The following is a 26,998-nucleotide window of genomic DNA, read 5'->3' on the forward strand; positions in this document are numbered from 1 at the left end:
AGAGTCCAAGTCAAGTCTCAAGTCACTCGTGGTTATGATGTGTGTGAATGTTTTATCACCTGCTCCATTCAAACCAGGCAGCTTATAAAACTGCATAGCTATAAGGAATTCTGTAACTGTAACCTGTTTTTCACTTACAGAGCACAACCATGTAATGTACAATGCAATTTATAACAGCTTATAAACTAGCCTACTGTAAGTCAACACACTTTTTTAAAACGCAAACTGAGACATTGTGGCGTTTTTAGCAGTTAGCTTACACATCGCCGCTTCTAGCAAAAGCTGGAAGCTGGGTGCCATCCTGTTGTCATAGTAGGGTTGCAAGTTTGAGGTCTAGTGAAATATATATCTATATACATATCTATATCTATCTATCTATCTATATATATCTATCTATATCTATATATATATATATATATATATATATATCTATATATATATATATATCTATCTATATCTATCTATATCTATATATATATATCTATCTATATCTATATATATCTATATATATATCTATATATATCTATATATATATCTATATATATATCTATATATATATCTATATATCTATCTATATCTATCTATATCTATATCTATCTATATCTATCTATATCTATATCTATCTATATCTATATATCTATATCTATATATATATATCTATATATATATATCTATATATATCTATATATATATATATATATATATCTATATATATATATATATCTATATATATATATATATATATATATCTATATATATATATATATATATATATATATATATCTATATCTATATCTATCTATATCTATATATATATCTATATATATATCTATATATATATATATCTATATATATATCTATATATATATATATATATATATATCTATATATCTATCTATATATATATATATATATCTATATATATATATATATATATATATATATATATATACCAACTGCTGATGGATGGGACCCACTCAGAATAGATAACCCAAGCCAAGGATGGACAGTAATGTTCATGAAGGATCCCCAGAAGGGAACAATCCCATCCAACTACCGGCCAATAACCTGTCTCTGCACAACATGGAAGCTCCTGTCAGGCATCATAGCGGCTAAGATGTGTAGGCACATGGCTCAATACAGGACAGGGTTATCAGATCAGATTACAAACAATAAAACAGACAGTAATATAAATTAAGCAGAAGGAGAGGCAGAGGAACAATGGCATGTAATACTTCTTTTTGTCCTCTAGGGTGACCCTGGTTTCATGATAATATTTCTGTACCATATCATTTCTAAGAAAGTATATGAAAGGGCTTGGAACAAAGCATTAGTTAACCATAAATTAAATGCAGGAATGCCAGTGAGCATTGATGAAGATTAAGAGCACCGCAAAATTAACCTATTTATTATTGCATGTTACTAACACAACTTCTCCCCTTTCCGGTAGTCTTGTGCTTTCTCGTCCCTCTCCTCTCTCCTCCTATCACTTCCTGCAGGTGTTTCTGGCTCTGGAGCTGTGGAGTCTGGATCTGTGGTTGCGGGTCACCTGCTGCCCCCGTGTTGCTGCTCGACACCCTCTGCTGCAACGACTATTGTTACTAGTCCTATTGTTATTATTGTTATTATAATCATTAACATTACGACTGTTACCATTAACACTATTATAAATATCTGTACCATTTTTCATTTAGTCTATAGCAACATCACCTTTACTGTCTGTACCTCTGTGTGGATATTGTGTAGGCTGCCTCCCTCCCCTCTCTCTCCTTCCATCCCTCTCTTTTTCTCTCTGTTTCTCTCCTGCCCTCTCTCTCTCTCTCTCCCTCTCTCTCTCCCTCTCTCTCCTTCACCCCAACCGGTGGAGGCAGATGGCCGCCCACCCTGAGCCATGGTTCTGCTCGAGGTTTCTGCCTCTTAAAAGGAAGTTTTTCCTTGCCTCTGTCTCCTAGTGCTTGCTCTTGGTGGGAACTGTTGGGCTTCTGTAAATAACATCACAGAGTACGGTCTAGACCTGCTCTTTATGAAAAGCGCTGTGAGATAACTGTTGTTGTGATTTGGCGCTATATAAATAAAACTGAATTGAATTGAATTGGTTCCTTCTTTCCAACAACATGATATTAGAACTACTCAAATTATAGTGGCAGGCCACTAAGTAACTTAACAAAGATTATTTTATTCAAACAAGGTAATAAGGCAGGTTTATAATGAGGCAACATTTCTTTGTTCACAAAGGAATTTGAGGCAGTTCCTTCTCTGGCGTCTGGCTTTCCTCACCAGTTTCACAACTGGGTGTGAATAGTGAGAGTGTTCCTTGATGTCTGAGGTAATTTGAAAAGAGAAACCCCGTTACCATAGTTACCCTGCCCTTTTGCTCATCCTGGGGAGTGTACAGACAGGAGTTTAGAATTTCCTGACCATGGTCTGAAAAGGTCCTGATAGCCTTGCTCAGGATGAAGTTAGTCTCTGGACAAGGTTAATATTATCATTTTAACAGTCATGCATAGAGTCTGTTATCTCAACTTCACCGGAGGTGGTAGGTTTTGTGGCCAAAACTGCCCAAACAGCACTTGGGGGGAGCAAACCTTTCATTTGGCCTGGAGTCAACCTGTCTGGGGGCGTGATATCGCACCCCTCCCTTTTCTGTCAGGGAGAGACAAGAAAAGAGATTCTGGATTCTTCCTTTTTGAAATAATTTAATTGACACTGGTGGTTCACTACACAATAAAGCAAGTCATTCAAACTCAACAATATAAAAATAATCATGGTGTGTGTGCAGGCTTTAATAGATCTACTAAATCAAATATATGGCTTTACAATTTTTATTTTCTTTTTATGGATGGGGATAAAGAGTTGGTGTTGGGACGTTCCAAGGACACCTGGAGTACCTCCTAATAGCCATATAGGAAACCCTATCCCCAGTGCTGGCTGGTCATTAACTGGTGTGAGACGGAGCGTCAGCACTCATCCTGCTCCAAATATAATTATAGCAGTGTAACATTCATAGCCTCCAGAAGTGAACAGTGAAAATGATAATAGGCAACAGGGATTCACCGAAATGAAAATTCTTGGCCGAAGCTGAAATTGAATATAGTCAAAAAACTTTCCAGAATACCGAACAAGGTTTTTACATTTTCTTACATTTATTTTCCCTTTTTTTTTTTTTTTACCATTGCATAAATGAAATAGTCAAAATGTGCTCCTCAGTGTTTCCCAGACTATGGTGGGGGGATCCGAGGCCCGAGAGGGTCCGGTGAAGTAAATTACATGTGTCCATTTACTTTTATTGTACACATGTAATATGTTTTATACTTTCTGTGAATATGATCCAATTAATCTTATTTCCATACTGTTTACATCCTGTCTTATTTTGAAAACCGGATGTTGTCACGTGTATCCACAAGTCCGACCCAATATGATAAATAATGTTGTATGTGGTTCTCGTATCGCGCAACATGAAGACTTAATAGCCTTTCTAGAAGACTTTGTTGCCTTTTCTAAGAAGTCAGCCACAGATGGAGTGGATGTGCTAACAAACGGAAATTCTTGCGTCTTTCTCAGACACTTTAAAATGCTTCCACACTGCCGAAATGTCAACGTAATTGATCGGCAAAATTTCTTCGGTCTTTTGACTTATTAGGCCGAACACAGAAAGTGCGTTTTTTGCTATTTGTCCGTCGGCGCATCCCTAATTAGCAAGGAAAAATACATACATACAGAACATGTTTGGTTTTGAATGTAAATTCAGTGGTTTTGACAACATTATGTGAACATGTGTAAAATGGAGTGTAAACAAACAGAGGTTTGGGAGCAGTTGAATTTGAGTGAGAAAAAAGTTCATGACATGATTTTGTGTGAAAGCGATGAGAAGTATCCACAGTTTAGTCACATGGTGTTATACAGTATTGCATCTGTCTATGTTGTTTTGCTGACTGAACAAATCTTGCTAATCTGAACCTTGTTAGTTTAACTAGTCGCTGTCAGATTCACAGACTTGTTTCCCAGCAGGCATTTTGACTCGTAGCAGGAAAAGCACAGGTGGAACTAATGACATTACTGATACAGTGCAGCAATGTTATTAGTCACACTTTTTGTTGAATCAACATCTGTGCGTAAACTTTCCAGTTTACTTTGACTGCAAACAATTGTCAATTTGTACCAGTTACAAATATACTGTACATATACTGTATGTTGACCTCAAGGCCTCAAGGTCAAAATGCAGAGGCTATCTACTTATTGCTATTTCAGTCTTTATGGTGCTTTAGCATACTGCCAAGTTGAAATTAAATCAACTAAGGTTTGTAGACCTTTGAGACTCCGTGGTGCCGGGGCAGCTGCTCCCTTTGCCTGGTTGATAATCCAGCCCCCATGAAGACAGACTCTATTGTGATGCTGACAGAGGGGGAAGAAGAGCCGGTGCAGCTTCAGTCTGGCTCGGTGCTGTTGAGTGAGGCTGCAGGACGGACCTGAGTGGAGTACTTCAGAGGGACGTCCAGACCTACCACAGGGCCCACCACACTGAGCCACGACAACACGTAGTTCAATGGCCTGCCAAGACACACACCACACACACACACACAGTACATGAACTAGGGCTGTTACAGTCATGACAGTTTAGTTGACAATCAATTGTCATACAAATGATTGCTTTTCCCAATACAATGGCTGCTCATCAAAATGATGTGGCCTGTTGGCAAAGGAGTGTCAGTTCCTCTTAAAATAGTTTCACCTCTGGCTCTGCTGCACACACTTTATTTTAGCTTGTTCTAAAGCTGTTGTGTCAGCAGACCTAATGTAAACTGAAAGTGGTTCAAGATAGGTATTTAATATAAACAAAGCCATGTGTCCATTCCATTTTTATGCAAATGGTTTAACTAGAAAAGCTGGACAGAAGCAACAGAATTCAACAAAACTTCCACCCTATCACTAAAAAGGTTTCACTCTCACTTGAGGTGTTTTTCCCTTTTGATCCAGAAAGACTTTATGTGACATATAGCCGACTGAGAAATATTACACTATCAACTGTTTACATTGCACAGTAACTCTAACCTGGGTTCAAACATACCGACATTAGACAGCAGAGGGCCGTCTGTAAATGAGCCCAGTATAACTTTCCCCAGAACTGTCAATCACACCGTTACTGGCACCTCTCTGTCATTGTCTCGCTTCAGAAAGGAAGAAATGTGGTCTCATATGAGCTGGAACAAAAGAACCTGGCCAGGCGCTCAGGTAGAAAGTGTATTTGCCTCGACCCGATGGAAATGCAACTGTAGGACCAAAAACTTAGCCCAGTGTAAATCTTAAATCAGCACGTGTTTCTTATGTTTAATCCACAGTCCTCTTGTAGATTAAAGCAAAAAGGTTTCTTCCTTTCCCTTTCCTTCATCCAAAAATGAACTTGGTTAAAACAAAAACAAAAGGCTGTTTACCTAATAAAGTACATTTATATATATATATATAATAAAATAGTCAAAAAAATAAAGGGAACACTAAAATAACACATCCTAGATCTGAATGAATGAAATAATCTCATTAAATACTCCTTTCTTTACATAGTTGAATGTGCTGACAACAAAATCACACAAAAATTATCAATGGAAATCAAATTTATCAACCCATGGAGGTCTGGATTTGGAGTCACACTCAAAATCAAAGTGGAAAACCACTCTACAGGCCGATCCAACTTTGATGTAATGTCCTTAAAACAAGTCAAAATGAGGCTCAGTAGTGTGTGCGGCCTCCACGTGCCTGTATGACCTCCCTACAACGCCTGGGCGTGCTCCTGATGAGGTGGTGGATGGTCTCCTGAGGGTTCTCCTCCCAGACCTGGACTAAAGCATCACCAACTCCTGGAAAGTCTGTGGTGCAACGTGGTGTTGGTAGATGGAGCGAGACATGATGTCCCAGATGTGCTCAATTGGATTCAGGTCTGGGGAACGGGCGGGCCGGTCCATAGCATCAATGCCTTCCTCTTGCAGGAACTGCTGACACACTCCAGCCACATGAGAACTAGCATTGTCTTGCATTAGGAGGAACCCAGGGCCAACCGCACCAGCACATGGTCTCACAAGGGGTCTGAGGATCTCATCTCGGTACCTAATGGCAGTCAGGCTACCTCTGGCGAGCACATGGAGGGCTTTGCGGCCCCCCAAAGAAATGCCACCCCACACCATTACTGACCCACCGCCAAACCGGTCATGCTGGAGGATGTAGCTGGCAGCAGAACGTTCTCCACGGCATCTCCAGACTTCTCTGTCACGTCTGTCACATGTGCTCAGTGTGAACCTGCTTTCATCTGTGAAGAGCACAGGGCGCCAGTGGCGAATTTGCCAATCTTGGTGTTCTCTGCACGGTGTTAGGCTGTAAGCACAACCCCCACCTGTGGACGTCGGGCCCTCATACCACCCTCATGGAGTCTGTTTCTGACCGTTTGAGCAGACACATGCACATTTGTGGCCTGCTGGAGGTCATTTTGCAGGGCTCTGGCAGTGCTCCTCCTGCTCCTCCTTGCACAAAGGCAGAGGTAGCGGTCCTGCTGCTGGGTTGTTGCCCTCCTATGGCCTCCTCCACGTCTCCTGATGTACTGGCCTGTCTCCTGGTAGCGCCTCCGTGCTCTGGACACTACGCTGACAGTCACAGCAAACCTTCTTGCCACAGCTCGCATTGATGTGCCATCCTGGATGAGCTGCACTACCTGAGCCACTTGTGTGGGTTGTAGACTCCGTCTCATGCTACCACTAGAGTGAAAGCACCGCCAGCATTCAAAAGTGACCAAAACATCAGCCAGGAAGCATAGGAACTGAGAAGTGGTCTGTGGTCACCACCTGCAGAACCACTCCTGTATTGGGGGGGTCTTGCTAATTGTCTATAATTTCTACCTGTCTATTCAATTTGCACAACAGCATGTGAAATTGATTGTCAATCAGTGTTGCTTCCTAAGTGGACAGTTTGATTTCACAGGAGTGTGATTGACTTGGAGTTACATTGTGTTGTTTAAGTGTTCCCTTTATTTTTTTGAGCAGTGTACATTCCTAAAGTTCACAACACGGAATGTGCAGCTCCACTCCCTGCCCGGTCCTGAAGGACATGCATGTTTCTTTATTTTGTATTACAGACAGTGTTGGGCAAGTTACTCAGAAATTGTAAAAAGTTACTCATTACTCAGTAGAAGTAAAAAGGTAGTAATATTACTATACTTATTACTGGGTATTAAATGTAACTAGTTACTAGTTACTTTACTCGCAGTTGAGAGCTTTTTGCTGGTTACATAAAGTTTACAACGGACGACAATGTTCTTTGCATCCTTGACTTTGACACAATAATGGCAATACTTCCAGCTGTGGAAAGAACGCTTCTCTTCATTCTCATTCTCCATTCTTCCTAGAGCCCGGCCGATTTATCTTTTGCAGATATTATCAGCCGATATAAGCTACATGAAGATATATCGGGGCTTCACTTGATGAAAGTGACGGCTTTTAAATCAGTCTCTCCCCCCTTACCCACTCACTTCACCTGAGAGGTAAACACAGCATGCATATGTTTTTTCGGAGTTTTCGTTGTCACTGCAGCTCTGTGCCACTGTATCATAGCGCCAGAAGGTTGTTAGGAAATCGATTCTGTGGCATTGGATAGAATGAGTGCAGGTAATAAACTACATGTAGAAAGTAGTCATCGTGGCAGATTATACGTAAGGTATTAACTACTGCATGACTATATATATATTTTTGTTTTTTTTATTTGCCTATGTAGGAGAGCGCCGTTTATCACTATGATAGCAATGATCTGAGAGATGACGTGGTATTATTTTTAGTAGTAGTACTGTATTAACTACTGTTCATAAGTAGTAGTAGTAGTAATCTGTAATTTAATAAATCATATTTTAAAAATGTTTTCTGTAGTTTTATACATTTGATGCTTATTTATCAAAACTTTAATATATTTTGTTCTAACAATACAAGTTTATTTTTAAACTGCATTATGTCATGGTATCTTGGTGAAGTCTCAACTGTTAGGGATTATCTTTGTTTATGCCATGCATTTCTTAAAATAAGGGGAAAAAAGAATTACAGCCGATATATCAGCTATCTGGTTTTAAAATCATCAAAATTGGTATCGGACTTAAAAATCCCATATCGGTTGTGCTCTAATTCTTCCTTTAGCTTTTTGGCTAAGAGCTGACTTGAACAACATATGGCCTGGTGTAACTGACCTGCAGCAAAGTCACTCATTCAAATGACAGGTCGGTGCCTTCAGGTAACGCAGTAATGCAGCGTTACTTGGATTAGTAACTGTAATGTTATTACTGTTTTGGAAATAGAAATCCCTTACACTACTAGTTACTGGGAAAAGTAATATTACAGTGACGTGTTACTGCCCAAGACTGATTATAAGTAACAAACAAATACAACAGAGTAAACCTGTATTAAACACAGTTTATTAGTACCAGAAGTAAATACAAACAAATATCAGCATGTAAATGATAATATTCAACTACAAAACGTCTCTTGATTGTGGAATCTATCGATGGTGCAAGATTTACAACAGCACAGTGTCATATTAGCATGTTGATGGTGTTGCATCAGCCTAGTTACAAATCTATCTTCAACAAAATGCAAATGCTGTATGTTGCATGGAACCTTTCAATGAACTGAAGGGTGTGATGCACAGTGTAACACCAGCTGGAATCAGCTAAGCTGCATAAAACTGCCTCATGTGGAACAGCAGCCTTCCATTGGGTTTTGGCGATCTTACCTCTGCTGGCTCTGAGCCGCCTGCACCACAGGCCTCATAAACTCATCTGTTCTGCAGGGGTGGAGCATGAAGAAAGGCTGACCCAGCAGCGGGTGCTCCTGATGTACAGCCAAAGAGAGAGAACATATTGGTGGAGCTTCAAAGCAATACATTCTCACTCCCAACTCGTCATACAGTCCCCACCAAAAGTATTGGAACGGTAAGGCAAACTCTTTTGTTTTTGTTGTTCACTGAAGACATTTGGGTTTCAGATCAAAAGATGAGTATGAGACAAGAGTTCAGAATTTCAGCTAACATTTCCTGGTATTCACATCTAGATGTGTTAAACAACTCAGGACATACCTCCCTTTGTTTGAACCCACCCATTTTTCAAGTGAGCAAAACTATTGGAACATGTGACTGACAGATGTTTCTTGTTGCCCAGGTGTTGCCTTTTAGGTTGATTGTCCAAACATTAAATAGCTCTGCATGACTAGTCTAAGTTTTCATCCCTGGTTCAAACCTATAAAGACAGCATTTCCTGTTGAAGAGGATAAACCAACATGAAGACCAGAGAGCTGTCTATGGGAGAAAAGCAAGCCACTGTCAAGCTGAGAAAAGAAGGAAAATCGCCCAGAGCCATTGGACAAATACTGGGCATAGCAAGCACAACAATTTGGAATGTCCTGAAAAAGAAAGAAACTACTGGAGTACTGAGCAACAGACGTCCAACAGGTCGGCCAAGGAAAACAACAGTAGTTGATGACAGAAATATGGTGAGAGCTGTGAAGAAAACCCCCAAAACATCAGTAAGTTACATCACCAACGACCTCCACAGTGCAGGGGTGAAGGTATCACAATCCACTGTTGGAAGAAGACTCAGAGAGCAGAAATATAGAGGCCACACCACAAGATGCAAACCACTCATCAGCAGCAAGAATCGGAAGGCCAGATTGAAATTTGCAAAGAAGTACAGAGATGAGACGCAAAAGTTCTGGAACACAATCTTATGGACTGATGAGCCCAAGATTAATCTCTAGCAAAGTGATGGAAAGACCAAAGTGTGGAGAAAGAAAGGAACTGCTTATTAACCAAGGCATACAAGCTCATCTGTGAAGCATGGTGGAGGTCATGTCATGGCTTGGGCGAGCATGGCTGCTTCTGGAACAGGCTCATTAATATTCGTTGATGATGTAACTGATGATGGTAGCAGCAGAATGAATTCAGAAGAGGACAGAAACATTTTGTCTGCCAATTTACGGAGAAATGCATTGAAACTAATGGGAAGGACGTTTATCATGCAGCAGGACAATGACCCAAAGCACACTGCCAACAAAACAAAGGACTTCATCAGGGAAAAAGTGGAAGGTTTTAGACTGGCCAAGTCAATCAGCTGACCTTAACCCAATAGAGCATGCATTTCACTTCCTTAAGAGGAGACTGAAGGGAGAAACACCCCGAAACAAACAAGAACTGAAAGAAGCTGCGGTAAAAGCCTGGAATAGCATCACAAATGAAGAATGCAACAGTTTGGTGATGTCGATGGGTCTCAGGCTTGAGGCAGTTATTGCAAGCAAGGGTTCTGCCACCAAATATTAAATGTTATTTACTTTAAGATTATTTGTTCCAATACTTTTGCTCACCTAAGAATGCTGTGGTCTAATACAAACGGTGATATGTCCTGAGTTGTTTAACACATCTAGATGTGAATACCAGGAAATGTTAGCTGAAATTCTGAACTCTTGTCTCATACTCATACTTTTGAAACCCAAATGTCTTCAGTGAACAACAAAAATAAAGGAATTTGCCTTACCGTTCCAATACATTTGGAGGGGACTGTACATGATGCTTGGTCAAGACCCCTCAGCCCTGGGTACCCTTTGGCATCACTTGGACATGTAGGGCTAGTTAGTAAGAATAAATATGCAATATCCGGTAACATTTACAAAAACCAATTGGTTGGATTTAGACACCAAAAGTACTTGGTTAGGTTTAGGAAAAGATCATGGTTTGGGTTAAAATAGCTTAAAGGTTCAGTGTGTAAGTTTTAGTGCATCTAGTGGTGAGGGTTGCAAATTGCAACTGGCGGCTCAGTGCATTCATTTGCTCCTTGGACGGTCACGTTTCCCGAGTAGTGAAGTTGTTCCTCCGACTTCAGTGTGTTCATGTGCTCTTAAGTTGGAATGTGGAATCAACATGGATGCTACTATAAAGATGTGTTAGATTAGCATTGTCAGAGCGTATAAACCACACGCAGACATCCAATTACATGTTTGCAAAATATGTATATGCAATACGTGATTTAGCATGAAGTGCAAAGTTCTGTATGCATCTTTATGTCCCATGTACCCTTTATTTCTCTTTCTGCAATAAAGATTTAAGGAGGAACAAAATATTCTGATCATTCCGACACCACAGGAATGCACCAACACTCACAACTTACTCCTCCCTTTCCAAGCATGCAGGAGAAGCTACGGTGGACAACATGCTGTCGACTCCTGGGCTAAATAACACATGTGGTCCTCCAATTGTCCAAAATTCACTTCTCTTCTTACTTCTAATAAACAAGACGACTACTACTACTACTAACGTTACTTCTTCTTCTTCGTACATATTCAATGCAGTGACGAAATGCGCTCTGTGGAACAGTTGGTCAGTTTTGGCTACTGTAGAAACATGGCGGCATGGTGACGTCCATGTAAGAGGACCCGCAGTGTATGTAGAATGGCTCATTCTAAGGTAATAAAAACATAACAGTTCGCTATGTAAGGTCTTTATACACCTCTGAAAATACAGTTATGGATCTTGCATTTCTTTCGATAGATCCTCCTAATCCTCCTATTCAAAAATGACGATACAAGGCTTCCCCCACTGCGTTATAAATTGATGGCTTGACTGGTCTTCACCATGTGTCCATATGTTATGAATTGGGAGTGAGAATGTGTTGTTCAAGCAGGAAGATGGTGATAACAAGGCTGGTGGCTGCATCTTCCCAGGGTTTACCTGCAGAGTGATTGTATTCAGAGGACTCTTCTGCAGTCGAAGCCTGAAGTTTGGATGAACAGAGCTCCACACCTCCTCCAGTGACAGGCTCCTCCCCTCTTACATGGTGACACATGAGGAAGAAGATACAGCAAGGGCATCTTCATGAAATATGGACATGGTTGAAATATGCAAACATGTACAGACGGTCACTTCAACTGCATTTTCAGAAGAAATCAATAAGATTTTGACTGAGCCTAATAAAAACACTTAACCTTTAACAGTGCACCACGAACACTTCTGAACTCTACATGTTGATATTTCACTACTACTTTTCCCAGTCCACTTCATATGGTGGTGTTCTTCGTCTTTACATCATTTATTATGTCCTATATTGGGACACCATCTTTTGCGTTGTTTCTGCTAACTTAATATCACCTGTTGTAGTCGATATGTGCGTTTCTTAATTCTGTTTTGGTTTTACAAGGGCAGAAATTCTTTCTAGCAGTAATATATGAATATATATGAATAAGTCCCTATTATTGTCATTCTTATCAATATTATTATTTCCAATATTGCTAGAGTCTAGTTGCTCAATGGTTAATAGAGACAAAGAGGTCTAGGTACAGGCCTAGGCCAAGGTCAGGGAGCTAGTCAGTATCTTGCTCAAGGATACTTCGACATGCAAACTGGAGGAGCTGGGGATCTAACCACCAACCTTCTAAGTGGACAAACGCTCTACCCCTTGAGCCTGAGCCACAGCTGCCCTGATAACATCTGTAAATATTAAATATACTGTACATGTTCACAGGGCACAGTGTGCACGCAGTAACTGTGTCCCAGTGAACTAACCCAGGGTGGAGGCTCTAAAATAGAGCACAGGGGCACTGTAGCTGCAAGAGTACAGGATGTGGTACTCGTACTGAAGCACCTGGCCACTGCCTTCAGACGCCGTACAGAACCCATCATCTTCATCACGGTCATCATCCATGTCATCTTTGATGCAGTCAGCATCAGCTAGGGCAACACGAACAGACTGTGGAGGAGGAGAGACAGTGGTGAATGGAAGAATACATGTTGTCTATGCTATCTGTGACTGCTCCAAACAGGAAGCCCATCAGTTATTACAGTGTCCATCATTAATTTAAAAAAAAAAGGTTCATTTTAAAACAACTGGAAAAAAAATTGTACTGACTAATTCCTGACATTCAGTGATATTTAGTAAGGCACAGATGGAAAATAAAGCACATGATGAAGTTGAACAGTCTTTCACCTGTTCCTTGTCCTGTCCCTGCTGATCAGGCCAGGATTGAGAGGAAGCGTGTGGCTCTGAGTCTGAACTTGATCCTTCCTGGTCCCACAATGGGCTCGAGTCAATGACGACTGACCTGAGAGTGGCCTTCCTCAGGTAGCCCTCCTCTGAACCCTGAACACAGATCAGGAACTACCATTAACCGCATTCATGGGTCCATAGCAGGCTTTTAAGCCATGCTGCTGACATAACAGTACAGACCTTCTCACCTGGACTGCTTCCCAGCTCCAGCCATCTCTCAGCTGCTCAGACTGCTGCAGGAAGAGCTGACAGCAGCAACGGAAGCTCTCCTCATCCAGCACACACAAGCTCATCTCTGCAAGGGAACACGGTGGACAGGAAGAGAAGCGAGTTCAAAGTGTCAGGGTCTGACTGATTACATCTTTTACAATGGAATCAAATATGTTTAACTGAATGTAAAATGATACGCCAGACACAGACAGTCTTTGCCAACACATACAGGTGCTTAATTACATATAAAGTGAAATATATGGTTTTTTGTTGCATACAAAAATCTCTCTCTCAATATTTTTTAATATTAGAGTTACGAATGTACAGAAATGCCGAGCTCGTTATCCGTGACTTTGGTATGAAATGGAAGAAACCTGATGACTGTTGTATTTTAATTTGTATAATTAATGTATTTATCTTTGTATGGAAACATTTTGTTTCCTTTATTCCATGACTGAGTTTAAATGTTTGACAAGTTAGCACAAGTAATGTAGCCTATAGTGATTTTTCTGGGCAGTGTTGCCAATGTTTTTCTGTCCTGTTAATAGAGGTGCCACTGCCGTATTTTTTGTGCAATGTTGTGCTATATTTGGGCTGCATTTCTGTTATATTTGTACTAATTTCTGCATCATTGCCCTGTGTATGCAGGAGTAGTAGCTACTGGGTTTCTGTTTTTTCATTCAGACCAGTTTATTTTTCTTTTGTTTGTACATTCGAAGTGTCTTCAGTGGAACAATAACTGTATTTTACTTTAGGCTACTTCCATAACATTACCAGCCCTATATTTAGGAAGACAATACAAGAAATCCAACAAAATCGCATTTGAAGTTGTGTGTGTGTGTGTGTGTGTGTGTGTAACTTGTCCCAGCTTTATATAATTTATTGTAAAAGAAAGAAACAAGTGTTTTAATCATCTCGACAGTGACTCCAATTGTTAAACTGTATATTCTTCTAAACTGAAAAGCTTTGACATGGCAAACTTCAGGATGTGTTAAATACAAACTAGCCCATTGCATGACCATGACAAGGACACATGAAACAAATGGAACTTGTTAAAAAAATGTTTGAATTTACTTTCTTGATTGAAAACTTTTTCCAACATGTTTGTAGTTTCAGCATAAGCCAAGGAATGGTAATGTGACACAATGTCACGGACCTACTATGCTATTGAAAACTGTTTTAACAGGCATATAACTTTGCTCACATTCTCAAAGACTAATGTTTGCATGTAATGCATGACTTAGACAGAGCAGTGAAAACGCCTTTCATCCTATCTATTGTAGAATGTTTCAGCACCGACAGAGAGCGGAGGTCTAATGATCATTAAAAATTAATAATTAGTTTATTTAACTTCTCAGAAAAGAAAGAAATGTATTGAATTACATGCTTATTTCTTTTTATTTTCTTTATCATTTTCACCGGAGACATTCTATCTAATAAGTACAACATCGGACATTTAACAAAGAGCAAAATGAGAATTAGAGAAGATATAAAAAGAAAGTCATGCTATGCGCAAAGAGAGGATTCTGTTAAAATATCAGAAACAATAGATGTACAGTGTCTACATTTGTTCCGCAGACTAAATGGGCTTTAATACGCCATTAATGGAAAGTGAAAGAATTTCTGCCAGCTTGTGAAAGGGTGATAGGCTGCTTTCTGTTGCTGGATTGAGTAACATTAGCAGTAGCCTACAACCAAACCTGACATTCAAAAGGTATTTCCCTCATCATCTAAATTTTTGCATCTGCACAGCTTATTAATGTTATGGCAGAAAATTGTGTCCTCTTACATTTAATCTTTTATGTATGTTCTTTTACTATTATTATTATCATCATTATGTATTGTGTTTTATCCTTAATCTTTCCTCTCCTATACTTCTTATGTCAGTCCATCAACATTTACTAGGGTTTAGGTCAGAGCTGTGAGATTGCTGTCTTGTTGTTCCTCTCCTCTCCTGGAATGTTCATTCAAAGCCGAGAGAGGATCTCTGTTCCCCAAAACATAGAAACCTAGACTGTGTAAATGATGATGCATCCCTTTGCTCATGGCCAGACGTTAGTGACTGTCTTAGTAGACAGAACTTCTGGTCCAGCTGATTTGTGTTGTAGTACTTCTCTGTTTATTCTCTTTTGTTAAATAAATTCTTCAAAGACAACGGTTTGTTGTAACTCAATTATTTGCTCAGCCCCTCACCAGGAATATAATTTCCACAACAATTAATATCTGGCACAAGCGCACGAGCTAAAGCTCTCTTGCCTGACTGGGTGCACACATCTTGGATGACAGCACATACCATACCATAGCTTTTTAACTGCAGTTCAATTTAAATTCCTTTTGTGCATCTGACTCTTGCTGTAAGTAAACATACATAGCTGCAAAAACAGGCACAGTGCTAAATGTGAAATTATCAGGCATGGTTTATACTATTATTAAAGCCGTTTTGCTACAGTTTTGACTAGATCTTCATTTTCTCTGAGGGATGAAAGAATTTAGAAAGTTTCGTGGCGCTGCCGAGAGCCTCTAGCTGCAGTGGTACTGCAGCCATTCATTTCTATTTTTCTGTATCATCATGAATTATGCCTAAAATCAGGTGGTCTGGCTTCATCCAGCCAAAGGGAATGATCATCGAACGTTGCAGCACACCGGACTAGTAACACAACCTATAGTAGGTCGACCAGAGAAGGAGCACAACGCTGTGCTGAGTGGACAGTGCGAGGGACAGGAGGCCGCTGATCACTCTCTTTGGCTGGATAAAGCCAGAAATTCCTGATTTTAAGCATCATCTGTGATACAGAAAAATAGAAATGAATGGCAAAAATAGCATAATGTCAAAAGTTTAGAGACCCCCCAAAATGTCACAAATTATGGTTAGGGGAGCTCCTGTCTTATTAAGAGGAGCCAAGCTCCACCATAGTTAGCACCTTGCTCGTGTCACACACATAACTTTACAGATAATTAAACATTTATTCAAATATAGTAACACTATAAAAATGAAACAACATACATTTATTTATATGCACAGCAAATTATGCCATAGCATTACTCACCCCTAAGTTTATATAAAAGTAAATTAAATAGTCTCTATCCATAGTTATCACCCGAGAAGTGCTTTAAGTAGGTGGTAGCTGGAGCAGGGATTGTGCACTCTCTGCTTTGTGGAGAAAAGCTGCTCCATTAAACACTTATCTTTAGGCCATGAGATACTATCTTGTATCTTGTAGTTGTAAAAAAGTCTCTTTGAGTGAACCCTGACAATCACCCTGTCCCGTCCCGAAAAGACCCATATGCCAATATTAACTCAAAGTCATAGCGCCACCTGCTGGCAACAGGTAATGGCTTGTTTTACGCTGTAATGTACTACTCCTAGCAGGTTGGCCATATCAACTTCAAAACTGTCCCAGAAAACCCTTAACACATTGATGAAGCCATGTTGTAAAACTTGTGATTTTGCAGTTAACGGCGTGGCATCAAGGTTCCATGCTTTGCCATGACAGAGGAAGTTGGTGTAACTTGACTGTACATGATTAAATCTGCACCAAATTATACAATGAAGATTAAAAGTTGAACAAACTGAATTTTCGTGGAACGGCATGTGGAGTGTGGAGTCCAAAATCGATGATTTGCCATGAAACAGGAAGTTGTTGCAACTTCAGTATGCTCACATCTGCACCAAATTTACATGGTTGATAAGCGTCCCACCCTGAACACATCTCATAGTCATAGCACCACCTGAAAGTGGAAGTAACTACTTCTATGCTGTTATGAAGCACTTCTTGCAGGTTCATCTACTTCAAAACTACCTCAGAAAACCCTTAACATTGATGATGTCATGTTCAATTAAATTTTATTTATATAGCACCAAATCACAGTTATCTCACAGTGCTTTTCATAAAGAGCAGGTCTAGACCGTACTCTGTGATGCTATTTACAGAAGCCCAACAGTTCCCATCAAGAGCAGCACTAGGAGACAGAGGCAAGGAAAAACTTCCTTTTAAGAGGCAGAAACCTCGAGCAGAACCATGGCTCAGGGTGGGCGGCCATCTGCCTCGACCGGTTGGGGTGAAGGGGGGGGGGGGGGACTACACAATATCTCCATGACTAACTTTGGCGTGCATGGAGGACTCATCGTTAACATGTACAAACTGAAATCGATCTGATAAATAGGACTTAAACCAGCTTAGAGCGGTTCCTTAAATGCCAATGAAATGTTCCAGTCTCTGCAATAGGATCTGATGGTCAATGGTATCAAATGCAGCACTTGTTATAAAGTGTGCAAGTTTTTCTTCAACGGCATATACATGGCGGGGCAGCAAAATTCCATGCTACGCCGTAACACAGGAAGCCAACAAAACTTCATAGTACATGCTCAAATCTAGGGATGGGGATCGATACCCGGTTCCAAAATTTCTTAAAACCCAAAAATCAAGAAAGTCTGAGCTTATCGATACTGCTATCCAGACCAGTGGGTCCTATAATGTAACATTATGTCTAGAGCGTCAAATCTGATTTAACCTGAAACACGCCGGACTGGAAGAAAACTTATTTATTGATAGCACTGAAACGCGGTATTAAACGGGCCCGGGACTGTTTATCATCAGGCTGTAGACTCTGCTAGTGATGTGCGGATCGATCCTAAAGTATCTATTTCTGATACCAACGTTTCCTGCTCTAGGATCGATACTCATATAAAAGGATCGATATCTAAACTCAGTCATTTGGAGTGAGTGTGTGTTTTATCATAAGTATCTTACGGTACCCAGGATGGTCTAATTATACTCTGTTCATAGGAACTACTTTTCCTTCCGCCTGTCATGCTTACGCTACGGCTCTGTGACGGAGCTTCTTTGAAGTGAGCCGCTGCAGCCCTTTATATTTTCCGCGATTGAATAGTGACTCTGGCCGACAGTAGAAACAGTCACGTCTGGTTGGATTTTAGCTGTGAAGGTAATAATGACGCTGTGTGTGATGTGTGTGCAAAGACAGTGAAATACTTTGGCAACACCGCAAACATCGCTAAACATCTGAGATTAAGTCTGTCACAATAAAAGGATGATGTTATGAAGCGGAAGTTCTGAGCAGGAGATTTTTATTATAAATAAAGAATATGAGATGGTGAAGTTAGGTTAGCTCCAAACTCGAGTTGGCGACAGCTATGCTCATTACTGTAAGTGCAATAAAACCTTCGTGTTATCAATACACCTGTCTGTAAGGTAAACATGTAGAAAGGGGTCATTTTATCATCTCTGTCCTCAGTCGTCGTCCTGTATGTTATATAAAAGCACAGCAACGTTAGCTTGGCGGGTAGCAAATGTTGAAAACAAGCTAAATAGAAAGCTGTCTGTCTGGAGCATAGACTGGTCTGTAGTCTTAACATTTGGCACATTGTTGTACACTCAGCTGCTGGCAGAGACAAACCAGCCTCTCCTCCTTCCATCAGGTAATGTTACCTAAAAGGCAGTTAACAGCAGCAAAGAGGAGGAGGGACTGATACAGGCTGATGTCTGAGTTTTTATTCTTTCTAAACGTCCCTCACTATTGTAATGTCAGATACTGAGTTTATATATAGTGATTTGGCTGCTGTAGAAACAACATTTCGCTGTATTTAAAATATTAAAGTCTGGTAGGCCTGATACCATGCAGCCCTGCCTCATGTCCGTTGGGTCTGGCCTTACCAAATAACCGTCATCAAATAACAGTAAAGTATTGATAGTGGTATCGATAAAGAATCGGATCATTAAGCAGTCTCAATTTTGATTTGATATCAATAAAAATTAATGATCCCCATCCCTACTTAAATCTACACAAAACTTTACATGCTTGACAACAGTCCCGACTTAAACACATCCACATGCCAATATGCAGTTATAGTCGTAGCAGCACCTACTGACAACATGAAGTAAGCTCTGTCTGAAACCCATCGAGCAAATTAAAATTGAATTTACACACACTTGACGTACTGGGAAATAACATAGTTACCGGGTGCTTTCTAGCGCCACATAGGGGACACATGAAGTGACGTGTAAGTCTGTGCAGTGTCCGAAGTGCGTGACAATTCAGAACCCCATCGGCAGAGCAGCACCATCTGCGGCACAGCACACAAGCAGCACACCCCAATGCGCTTCAAGTGCGAGGCTTTAATTAGGTCCCAAGCATTTAACATGCACACATATGCAAGACGGGATGACCCAGGTACTAATTTGGATTCCCGGTTTGAAAAGAGCGTAAACCAAATGCATTCAACTTGTGTGTTTAAACATTTACTCATTTGATGCTTTTATCCAAAGCGACTTACATTTGAGGAACAACATACAAGCATCAACACAGCATCAAATACAGATCTACAACTGACAATATATACTAGTAAGAGCAGCAATAAATACTAGTAAGAGCTCATAGTTAATATCACATCAATGGGGTAGATACCTAGGAAAGGAAATAAGAGTTAACAAAAAGTTCAATCAATACAAGATAATTGTAGGGGATAAAAAAAGAAGAGCACAGGAAGTGCATGTTAGAGGTTAGGAGTTAGAGGTGTTATCAGAGGAAGTGTTCTCGGAAGAGATGAGTTTTCAAGAGCTTCTTGAAGTTAGAGAAGGAACATAAGTTTGTATTATGGAGTTTGGGTAGATGGTGCAGACCCAGTAGTCACTCTGTATGCAACCACTAGTGACTTGAATCTGATTCTGCAGGCCACGGGGAGCCAGTGGAGGTCACTGAGTAATGGAGTGACATGAGTCCTTTTGGGCTGATCAAAAACCAGACGCGCTGCTGCGTTCTGAACCATTTTTAAGGGTTTCACTGCACAAGCTGGAAGACCTGCTAGGAGGGCATTGCAATAGCCGATGCGAGAGATAACCATGGCCTGTACCAGAAGCGGGGTGGTGTACTGAGTGAGGTAGGGCCTGATTTTCCTTATGTTGTATAGAGAAAGGCAGCACGACCGAGAGACAGCAGCAACATGGTCTGAAAAGGACAGCTGGTCATCAATCATGACACCCAAGTTTCTCACCACCCTGGTTGGAGTGATGGTTGAGGAGCCAATTTTTAGTTTGATGTTATGGTGGATAGATTGCTTGGCTGGAATGACCAAGAGTTCAGTCTTAGAGAGGTTTAGTTGAAGGTGGCAAGCCTTCATCCATGCAGATATGTCCGAGAGACAGTGTGATCCGCGCCGAGACGGTGGGATCACCTGGCGAGAAGGATAGGTAGAGTTGCGGATCATCTGCGTAGCAGTGGTAAGAGAAGCCGTGCAAGCGAACACAAACACTCCACTCACATAACGAGGCTGCCAATGAGTTGTTTTATGTGTTTTAAGCGTAAGGTAAACAAAGATTTACAAATAGTAGGGCCAAACGATTAATTGCATTTGCAATAATATCGCGATATGATAAAATTAGATTTTCTAATTGCAAAGGCTGGATTACACTCTGGTCACATGACACACGAGAGTAAAGCAGTCTGCAAAGGAAGTATCAACTTTGCACGCTATGCTGTACCTTGACTTGTTATACAATGGCCACAAGCTTGACAGAACCCGACAATGCAGAAACTTAAGTGTTAAACAAGGAATATAATTAGCACCTGCCACCCGCGGATAAATTGTTGGTGGTGGCGTGGCAGGTGAAAATGTCGGACCATCCACCACTTTGGCAGACAAATGAAAATGAAATGCAGTAACCCTACGACTCCGATGTTGCTGGAGAATTACTAAGCTCTTCTATCACACGCGAGAGGCGTGACTTGGTTTTAGTTTTGTTGGCCAACTTTTGTATTGAACCTCAATCTGAGTATTTTCTGACATGCTGGGATCCAGAAAAAGGAGATTTGAACAGAGATAAGGACGCATTAATTGGTGGTTGAACTGTGGGTTTTGTATTTTTATTTTGAGCGCTTACTGTAAAACACACTGCGGTGAACTTTATTTTTCCGGTCGTCTGTAGGTAGGCCTACCTGATGATATGAGATTATTTAACGCCATGACTTGACTCTCAAATTATCTTTCTCTGAAATTATTATAATGTGATATATCTTCTCCACCACTGCTCATAATAATTCGTGCATCACCTAATTTCATCAAAACATATAGGCCTGGCTCACAGGAAAGAACAGTGTATGTTTAATCTATCTAATATTGTGTTAGTCATACTATACAAAGTTTTATTGATTTCTGTTTTGAATAATACAGAAGATGAAGAGCTTTAAAAAAATTTTTTTTTTTTTAAATCACATATTAAATCGCATTATTGATAAAACAAATTAAAAAAAAATCACAAATGATTATTTTCCAAGATCATTCAGCCCGAATAAATAGTGTTATATTCTTCCATTCTGTGTTTTTTCAAGCAATGAATAACATCCACATGCAATACAATAAGGTAACGAACATCTGGTAACAAGTCATGAAAGTACGCTAGAGCTGTAACGTCCCAGTCGATTAATTGGTCGGTACGTTCTGGTTCGACCAAAATTCTGATTGGTCGATTTTTTGCCGCATTCATTTCATCAGTTTTCATTTCATCAGTTTTGCCGCGCTTCATCAGGTGGAAACCACTAATTGCTAATGGGGGTGTTTTCAGAGCACCCCTGTTTCACAGGTAATAGTCTGTCTTAAGAACACCCCCTTGTTTTTACTTTTTTGGATTAGCCCAACCCACCGGAGGAGAAGAGAGACAGATAAGTAGGCTATAGACGGTTTGATGCTAAATAGGCCTATTATTTATCTATAATTAACTGTGAGAGTGTTTAATAGTCCGTCTTCTAACATGTCAACAACAAAGACATCGACAGTGTGGAAGCACTTTGTTGACAACGGGAAAAAGGTTCAATGCAAAATTTGCAACCAACAGTTTGCCTTCCACAGCTCAACGACAAACATGACGTACCATCTAAAAGCGGTAAGCTAACTTGTCTGCGTTAGGTTGCCCTGTCTGTATTTTGAGTAGGCTATATGAACATATCAAAATTTGATTTCAATGTTTTAGTGTAATAATCATTTTATAAATGCAGGCGCATCCATCCATAATGACGGCATCCCCCAGACACACCCACGCTGGATTTTAAGCCTCCTTTATCATCCAAACGGAAAAATAATATAACGGAAGGAACTGTTAACGTTATTGCTCAGGATATGAGGCCCATTGCTGTTGTGGAGGGCCAAGGTTTCAAGAACTTGTTAAAAGTTTTGGAACCTGGATATACCGTGCCAGCACGCCACACAATCACGCATGCACTAACCGCAAAATATGAGGGACTCAAAGAGAAAGTATCAGAGTTAATACGACACAGCGAGGGACTGAGCTTGACCACAGATATGTGGACATCTCTTAGAATGGAGTCCTATATGACAGTGACTGCCCATTTCTTTGACGGAGACTGGAAAGCACAGAGTCTTGTGCTTGAGACAAAACAAATAGAAGAGGCGCACACGGGAATAAACATTGCTGCGCTACTATCTGAAGTTGCTGATACCTTTGGAATTCAAGAAGCAAAGAGAGTTTCTGTTGTATGTGACAACGCGGCTAATATGGCACTCTGTGTGGAAACACTAAAGGAATCACATAAATGGCCAGAGATGCAGGGCGTCAGGTGTGCCGGGCACACTTTGCAGCTCTGTATTAACGCTGCACTCAAACAAGATCCAATTTGTCGTGCCGTGGCTGCATCACGTCATCTGGTGGGACATTTCAAAAAGGGGCACAAAGCAAAAATTGGGCTAAAACAGAAGCAGGAGCAGCAAAACGTCCCTCAGCATGAATTAATTCAGGATGTGACCACACATTGGAACTCAACATTTTCAATGTTGGAGCGACTGCTGGAGCAACGCTGGCCCATTACCGCAGTGCTGTCTGACCCAAACTTTACAAAGAAAAGCGACAGCAGTACACTGGACCTTACCACAGCACACTGGAATGCGATACAGGACATTAAAAATGTGCTGAAACCGATGACAACCCTGACCGAGCTGCTGTCTGAAGACGAGAACGCGTCCCTGTCTGCAACAGTACCCATGCTAGCAAACTTGAAGAAACGTCACCTGGCCATCGCGGATGATGACAGCCCCATTACCAAAAAAATGAAAAGCAAGCTGGTCGAAGAAATTGACAGTAGATGGGAGTTTAAAAACCGAATGATGATGACTAACAGTGTATACATTACAGCTGCAGTAGTAGACCCTCGTTTTAAGCAGCTGTCTTTTCTGGATGATGCCAAACGAGACGAGGCCTATATAGTAGTTGCACAGCTGGCAGAACGACTGGGTGCACTCAGTACAGTCACGGGCAAAGGTGAACCTGGAAGTGAGGAAGAGCAACATGTGTCAAAAAAGCAGAAAAACGACAAAGAGAAGGAGATTGCTATGCTGTTGTGCGAAGACGAAGACGATCTGCTTTCTAGAGAATCAGGTGGGAGAAGCACAGTGACAGAAGAAATGAAAAACTATCTTCAAGACAGAACCAAAATCGACTCCGGACCATTGGGGTGGTGGGAAAAAAACCAAGACAGATACCCGAGCCTGGCCCGAGTTGCAAAGCGACTGCTCTGTATCCCTGCAACATCCACGCCATCTGAACGCATTTTCTCCAAGGCAGGATTTATTGTCAATAAAGCAAGAAGCTGTCTCCTTCCAAAGAACGTGGATATGCTTGTGTTTCTCGCACACAACACAAAAAAGTGTGGAGTGGACATTGACTGTACTCTCTGTGAGTAGCCATTTGCTCGTTTTGGACATTAATCAAAATTTATAAGTTTGCACATTTATTTATTGGATTTGGGCACCTTTTATTTTTTGTAGCCTAACACGCAATTGCGCTGTGCCCACTTTTTTTTGAGCCTATGCTTTATTTTTCAGTTATGCACTTTATTTCATTTTGGACATTAATAACATTTTATAATTTTGCACATTTATTTGACATACTTGTGGATTTGGGCATTTGATTCATTAATTTTTGTATTTCTTCTTCTGAGTGCACTTACCTTGTTGTTGCCCTTTATTCTGCTTTGTTTAAAATTTGGCTAATAGTAGCCTAATACTTTTATGGTTCCCTTTTATTATTGTGCAAAGTGGACATTTATTATTTCTAGTATTATTTATTGGATTATTTGGGCACTTTATTATTTTTTAATTTTTTAATTTGGAACCTAATGCGAAATTGCGCTGTGCCCACTGTGTGTGTTAGTTTTGAGCCTAAGATGCTTTATTTTTCAGTTATGCACATTATTTCGTTTCTGCTCTTGATCTGGTTTGTTTAATAAATATTCTTTGTTTATTAAAGTGGATGTGCCTTTTGTGTTTATTAAGAGCAAAAACTTTAAGTTAATAGTCTATTCGTGTCTGCCGCCACTCAACTGAGCGCTCAGCTGAAATGATCATAGTGTCTAATAAACTTATTATAACATATGACAAAAATAATTGTCTAAATGATGTTGCATATTCCTCAACAATTCTTGTGATGATATCACTAGTTGACAAGCAACATAGTACTATTTTCGTAAATCGTAGGCTATGATATTGCGCAGGTGCACGTGACGCATTGCTGTCAGAGCCGACAGACTCATTTAGTGCAAAATAATTAGATAAAAAACGATTTAATAAACTGCAAATAGCCTACTATTTTTTTATGTGTTTATGTTTGTTGTTTATTTACAATTCATTTAGGCGGACAACAAGGCTATCAAGTACTGTGCAGAGTGCACAGCTGACTAATTTAAAAAAATAATAATAATTACGTCATTTTTAGTCGAAAATTTCAGGACTTTAGTCGACCAAGATTTTCTTTGGTTGATTACAGCCCTAAAGTACGCATACAGATATCACAGATATGTTTTCTACGTATGCACCGTTTTGTATTCTGTATGAAAGTTTACACGTTTGATGAGATACCTGCCCTGAACACATTTACATGCCAACATTCACCCAGTCATAGCGCCACCTATCGGCAACAGGAAGTGACCTTCAACGAAGCAGCCCCCGCTGCATTTCTGTGGCACATGTATCATGTTCAGAGGACCAAAAAGCCTCATAGAGAAATGCCCTAAACCCAACAGGAAGTCTGCCATTTTGAATTTTATGGAAGAGTACGGTCTAGACCTGCTCTATATGGAAAGTGCAATGAGATAACTGTTAAATGATAAATGTTGTGAATTGAAGCTAGCCTATATGATTGGATTGAATTAAAAACAATACACATCTGGGTAGTTTAATCTGTAACAAATTATCATATTCTATAAAGTGATATCCATGCACTCTTTATCTGAAAAGTCACCAAATCTGTCAGATAAATGTAGTGCAGTACAGTATTTCCCTCTGAAATGTAGTGAATCAGAAATACTCAAGTACAAGTGCCTCAGAAGAATGCAGCATAGTGTTTGAGTAATGTAGTTTGTTACTTTCTCCCACTGCAGTTTGATCAGCAGCTCTGCAGACACTCAGTGTCATGCCTCATGTGTCAGCTTGCAGCATCCCATACTACACACTAACACCAGCGTGTTTCAGCAAATACTAAGCCATCCGTGCTTGTTACTAAGAGGAAAAGATGTGTAACGTTACTGACTCAACTTAGCATCTGTACAGACTCGATCTTTATTATGGATCTGTGTTGCGCCACCATTCACCACCTGCTAGCAGCCCCTACATTTATTTTCATCAGAGATTAGAGAGTTATTTCTCGGAAATTTCTGACTCAAAATAAAAACGAGCCATCCAGCCGTGTCTCAAAGGAGAACACCAAGCACTGGCCAGGTGCGCTTTAGAGACCGCGGTGCTGCTGCTGTTTCTCACTGAGTCACCCCGCCGCTGACGGGTCCGGCCAAAGCCACATTCAGTCTGTATTACACTATACTTTTATTTAGCATTATACTTACTGCGGGACGGCTGGTAGCTTTACAGAAGGAACAGAAGAACCAAGATGTTTCATTTCCGGGTGCAGAGAGCTCTGCTGCTGCTGCTTCTTGGTTAATGGCGGGATTGCAAACAACTTTTAAGTGCATACCTACCGCCACCTACTGTACTGGAGTGTGTAACATCATATCACTCAGCTACAAACCCCAATAAGGTGCTCTCATATTCTGCTCACCAGCCCAGTGTCTTTAAAAAATTTAAATAATGCCTTCCTGGTGATTCTTATACCCTTTTCTTCTCCTTCTGTTCCCAATACCCCCATCAGATTCCATTCCCGCCCTGCTTCCTGAACCCTATCTTGAAATATCTTTTCAACTCAAACAATATACAGTGCAAAGTGACATGTTCAACATTGTCTTTAACCCCACAGTTTTCACAGTTTTCACTCTTCCTTTTCCCCAATAAAAACAAGGTGCCACTCAGTCCTGTGTGATCTACTCTCAGTCTTGTCATTATAATTTCCTCCCGCCTGTTCCTTTCGCTATCATTTTTATTACTGACAGACAGTTTGTATTTTATATTAACTCCTTCCTTTCCTGTCTTCCTCCCACCATTTCTGCCATATTTGAGTACCTTTCTTCTTAATGGCTTTTTTTCCTTCTCCTTTTCCTAGAGGTATTTGAACTGTTATTTCCTTTTGTAATGCCTCTTTTGCTAGTTTGTCTGCAATCTCATTTGCATTTACTCCCTCATGAGCTGGCACCCAGCAAAACTGAACATCTATCCCTCCCCGATGTAATCTCAACAAGCTGTGAAACATTTCTATCAGTAGGTCTTCTCTGACAGATGTCATTGACTGAATTCTTTTAATAACTGCTAAGGAGTCTGTGCATAATATCACCCTATCA

General features: G+C 40.4%; 1 protein-coding gene across 1 annotated transcript; it reads right to left on the reverse strand.

Moving 5' to 3' along the window:
* Window positions 1-4,357: 4,357 nt before the first annotated feature.
* Window positions 4,358-26,212, reverse strand: atg10 (ATG10 autophagy related 10 homolog (S. cerevisiae)). Its single transcript, XM_038717167.1, has 7 exons — window positions 26,114-26,212; window positions 13,234-13,340; window positions 12,986-13,138; window positions 12,565-12,748; window positions 11,734-11,831; window positions 8,752-8,849; window positions 4,358-4,548 (listed from the first exon to the last, which is right to left on the reverse strand). The coding sequence occupies exons 2-7, from the start codon at window positions 13,336-13,338 to the stop codon at window positions 4,425-4,427; spliced, it is 762 nt and encodes a 253-aa protein (XP_038573095.1). The 5' UTR covers window positions 13,339-13,340; window positions 26,114-26,212; the 3' UTR covers window positions 4,358-4,424.
* Between the last annotated feature and the right edge of the window lie 786 nt (window positions 26,213-26,998).

This window comes from Micropterus salmoides, unplaced genomic scaffold, assembly GCF_014851395.1.
Source record: "Micropterus salmoides isolate LMB-PRFRI ecotype aquatic unplaced genomic scaffold, ASM1485139v1 Ms_hic_scaffold_14, whole genome shotgun sequence".
NCBI classification, from domain to species: domain Eukaryota; kingdom Metazoa; phylum Chordata; class Actinopteri; order Centrarchiformes; family Centrarchidae; genus Micropterus; species Micropterus salmoides.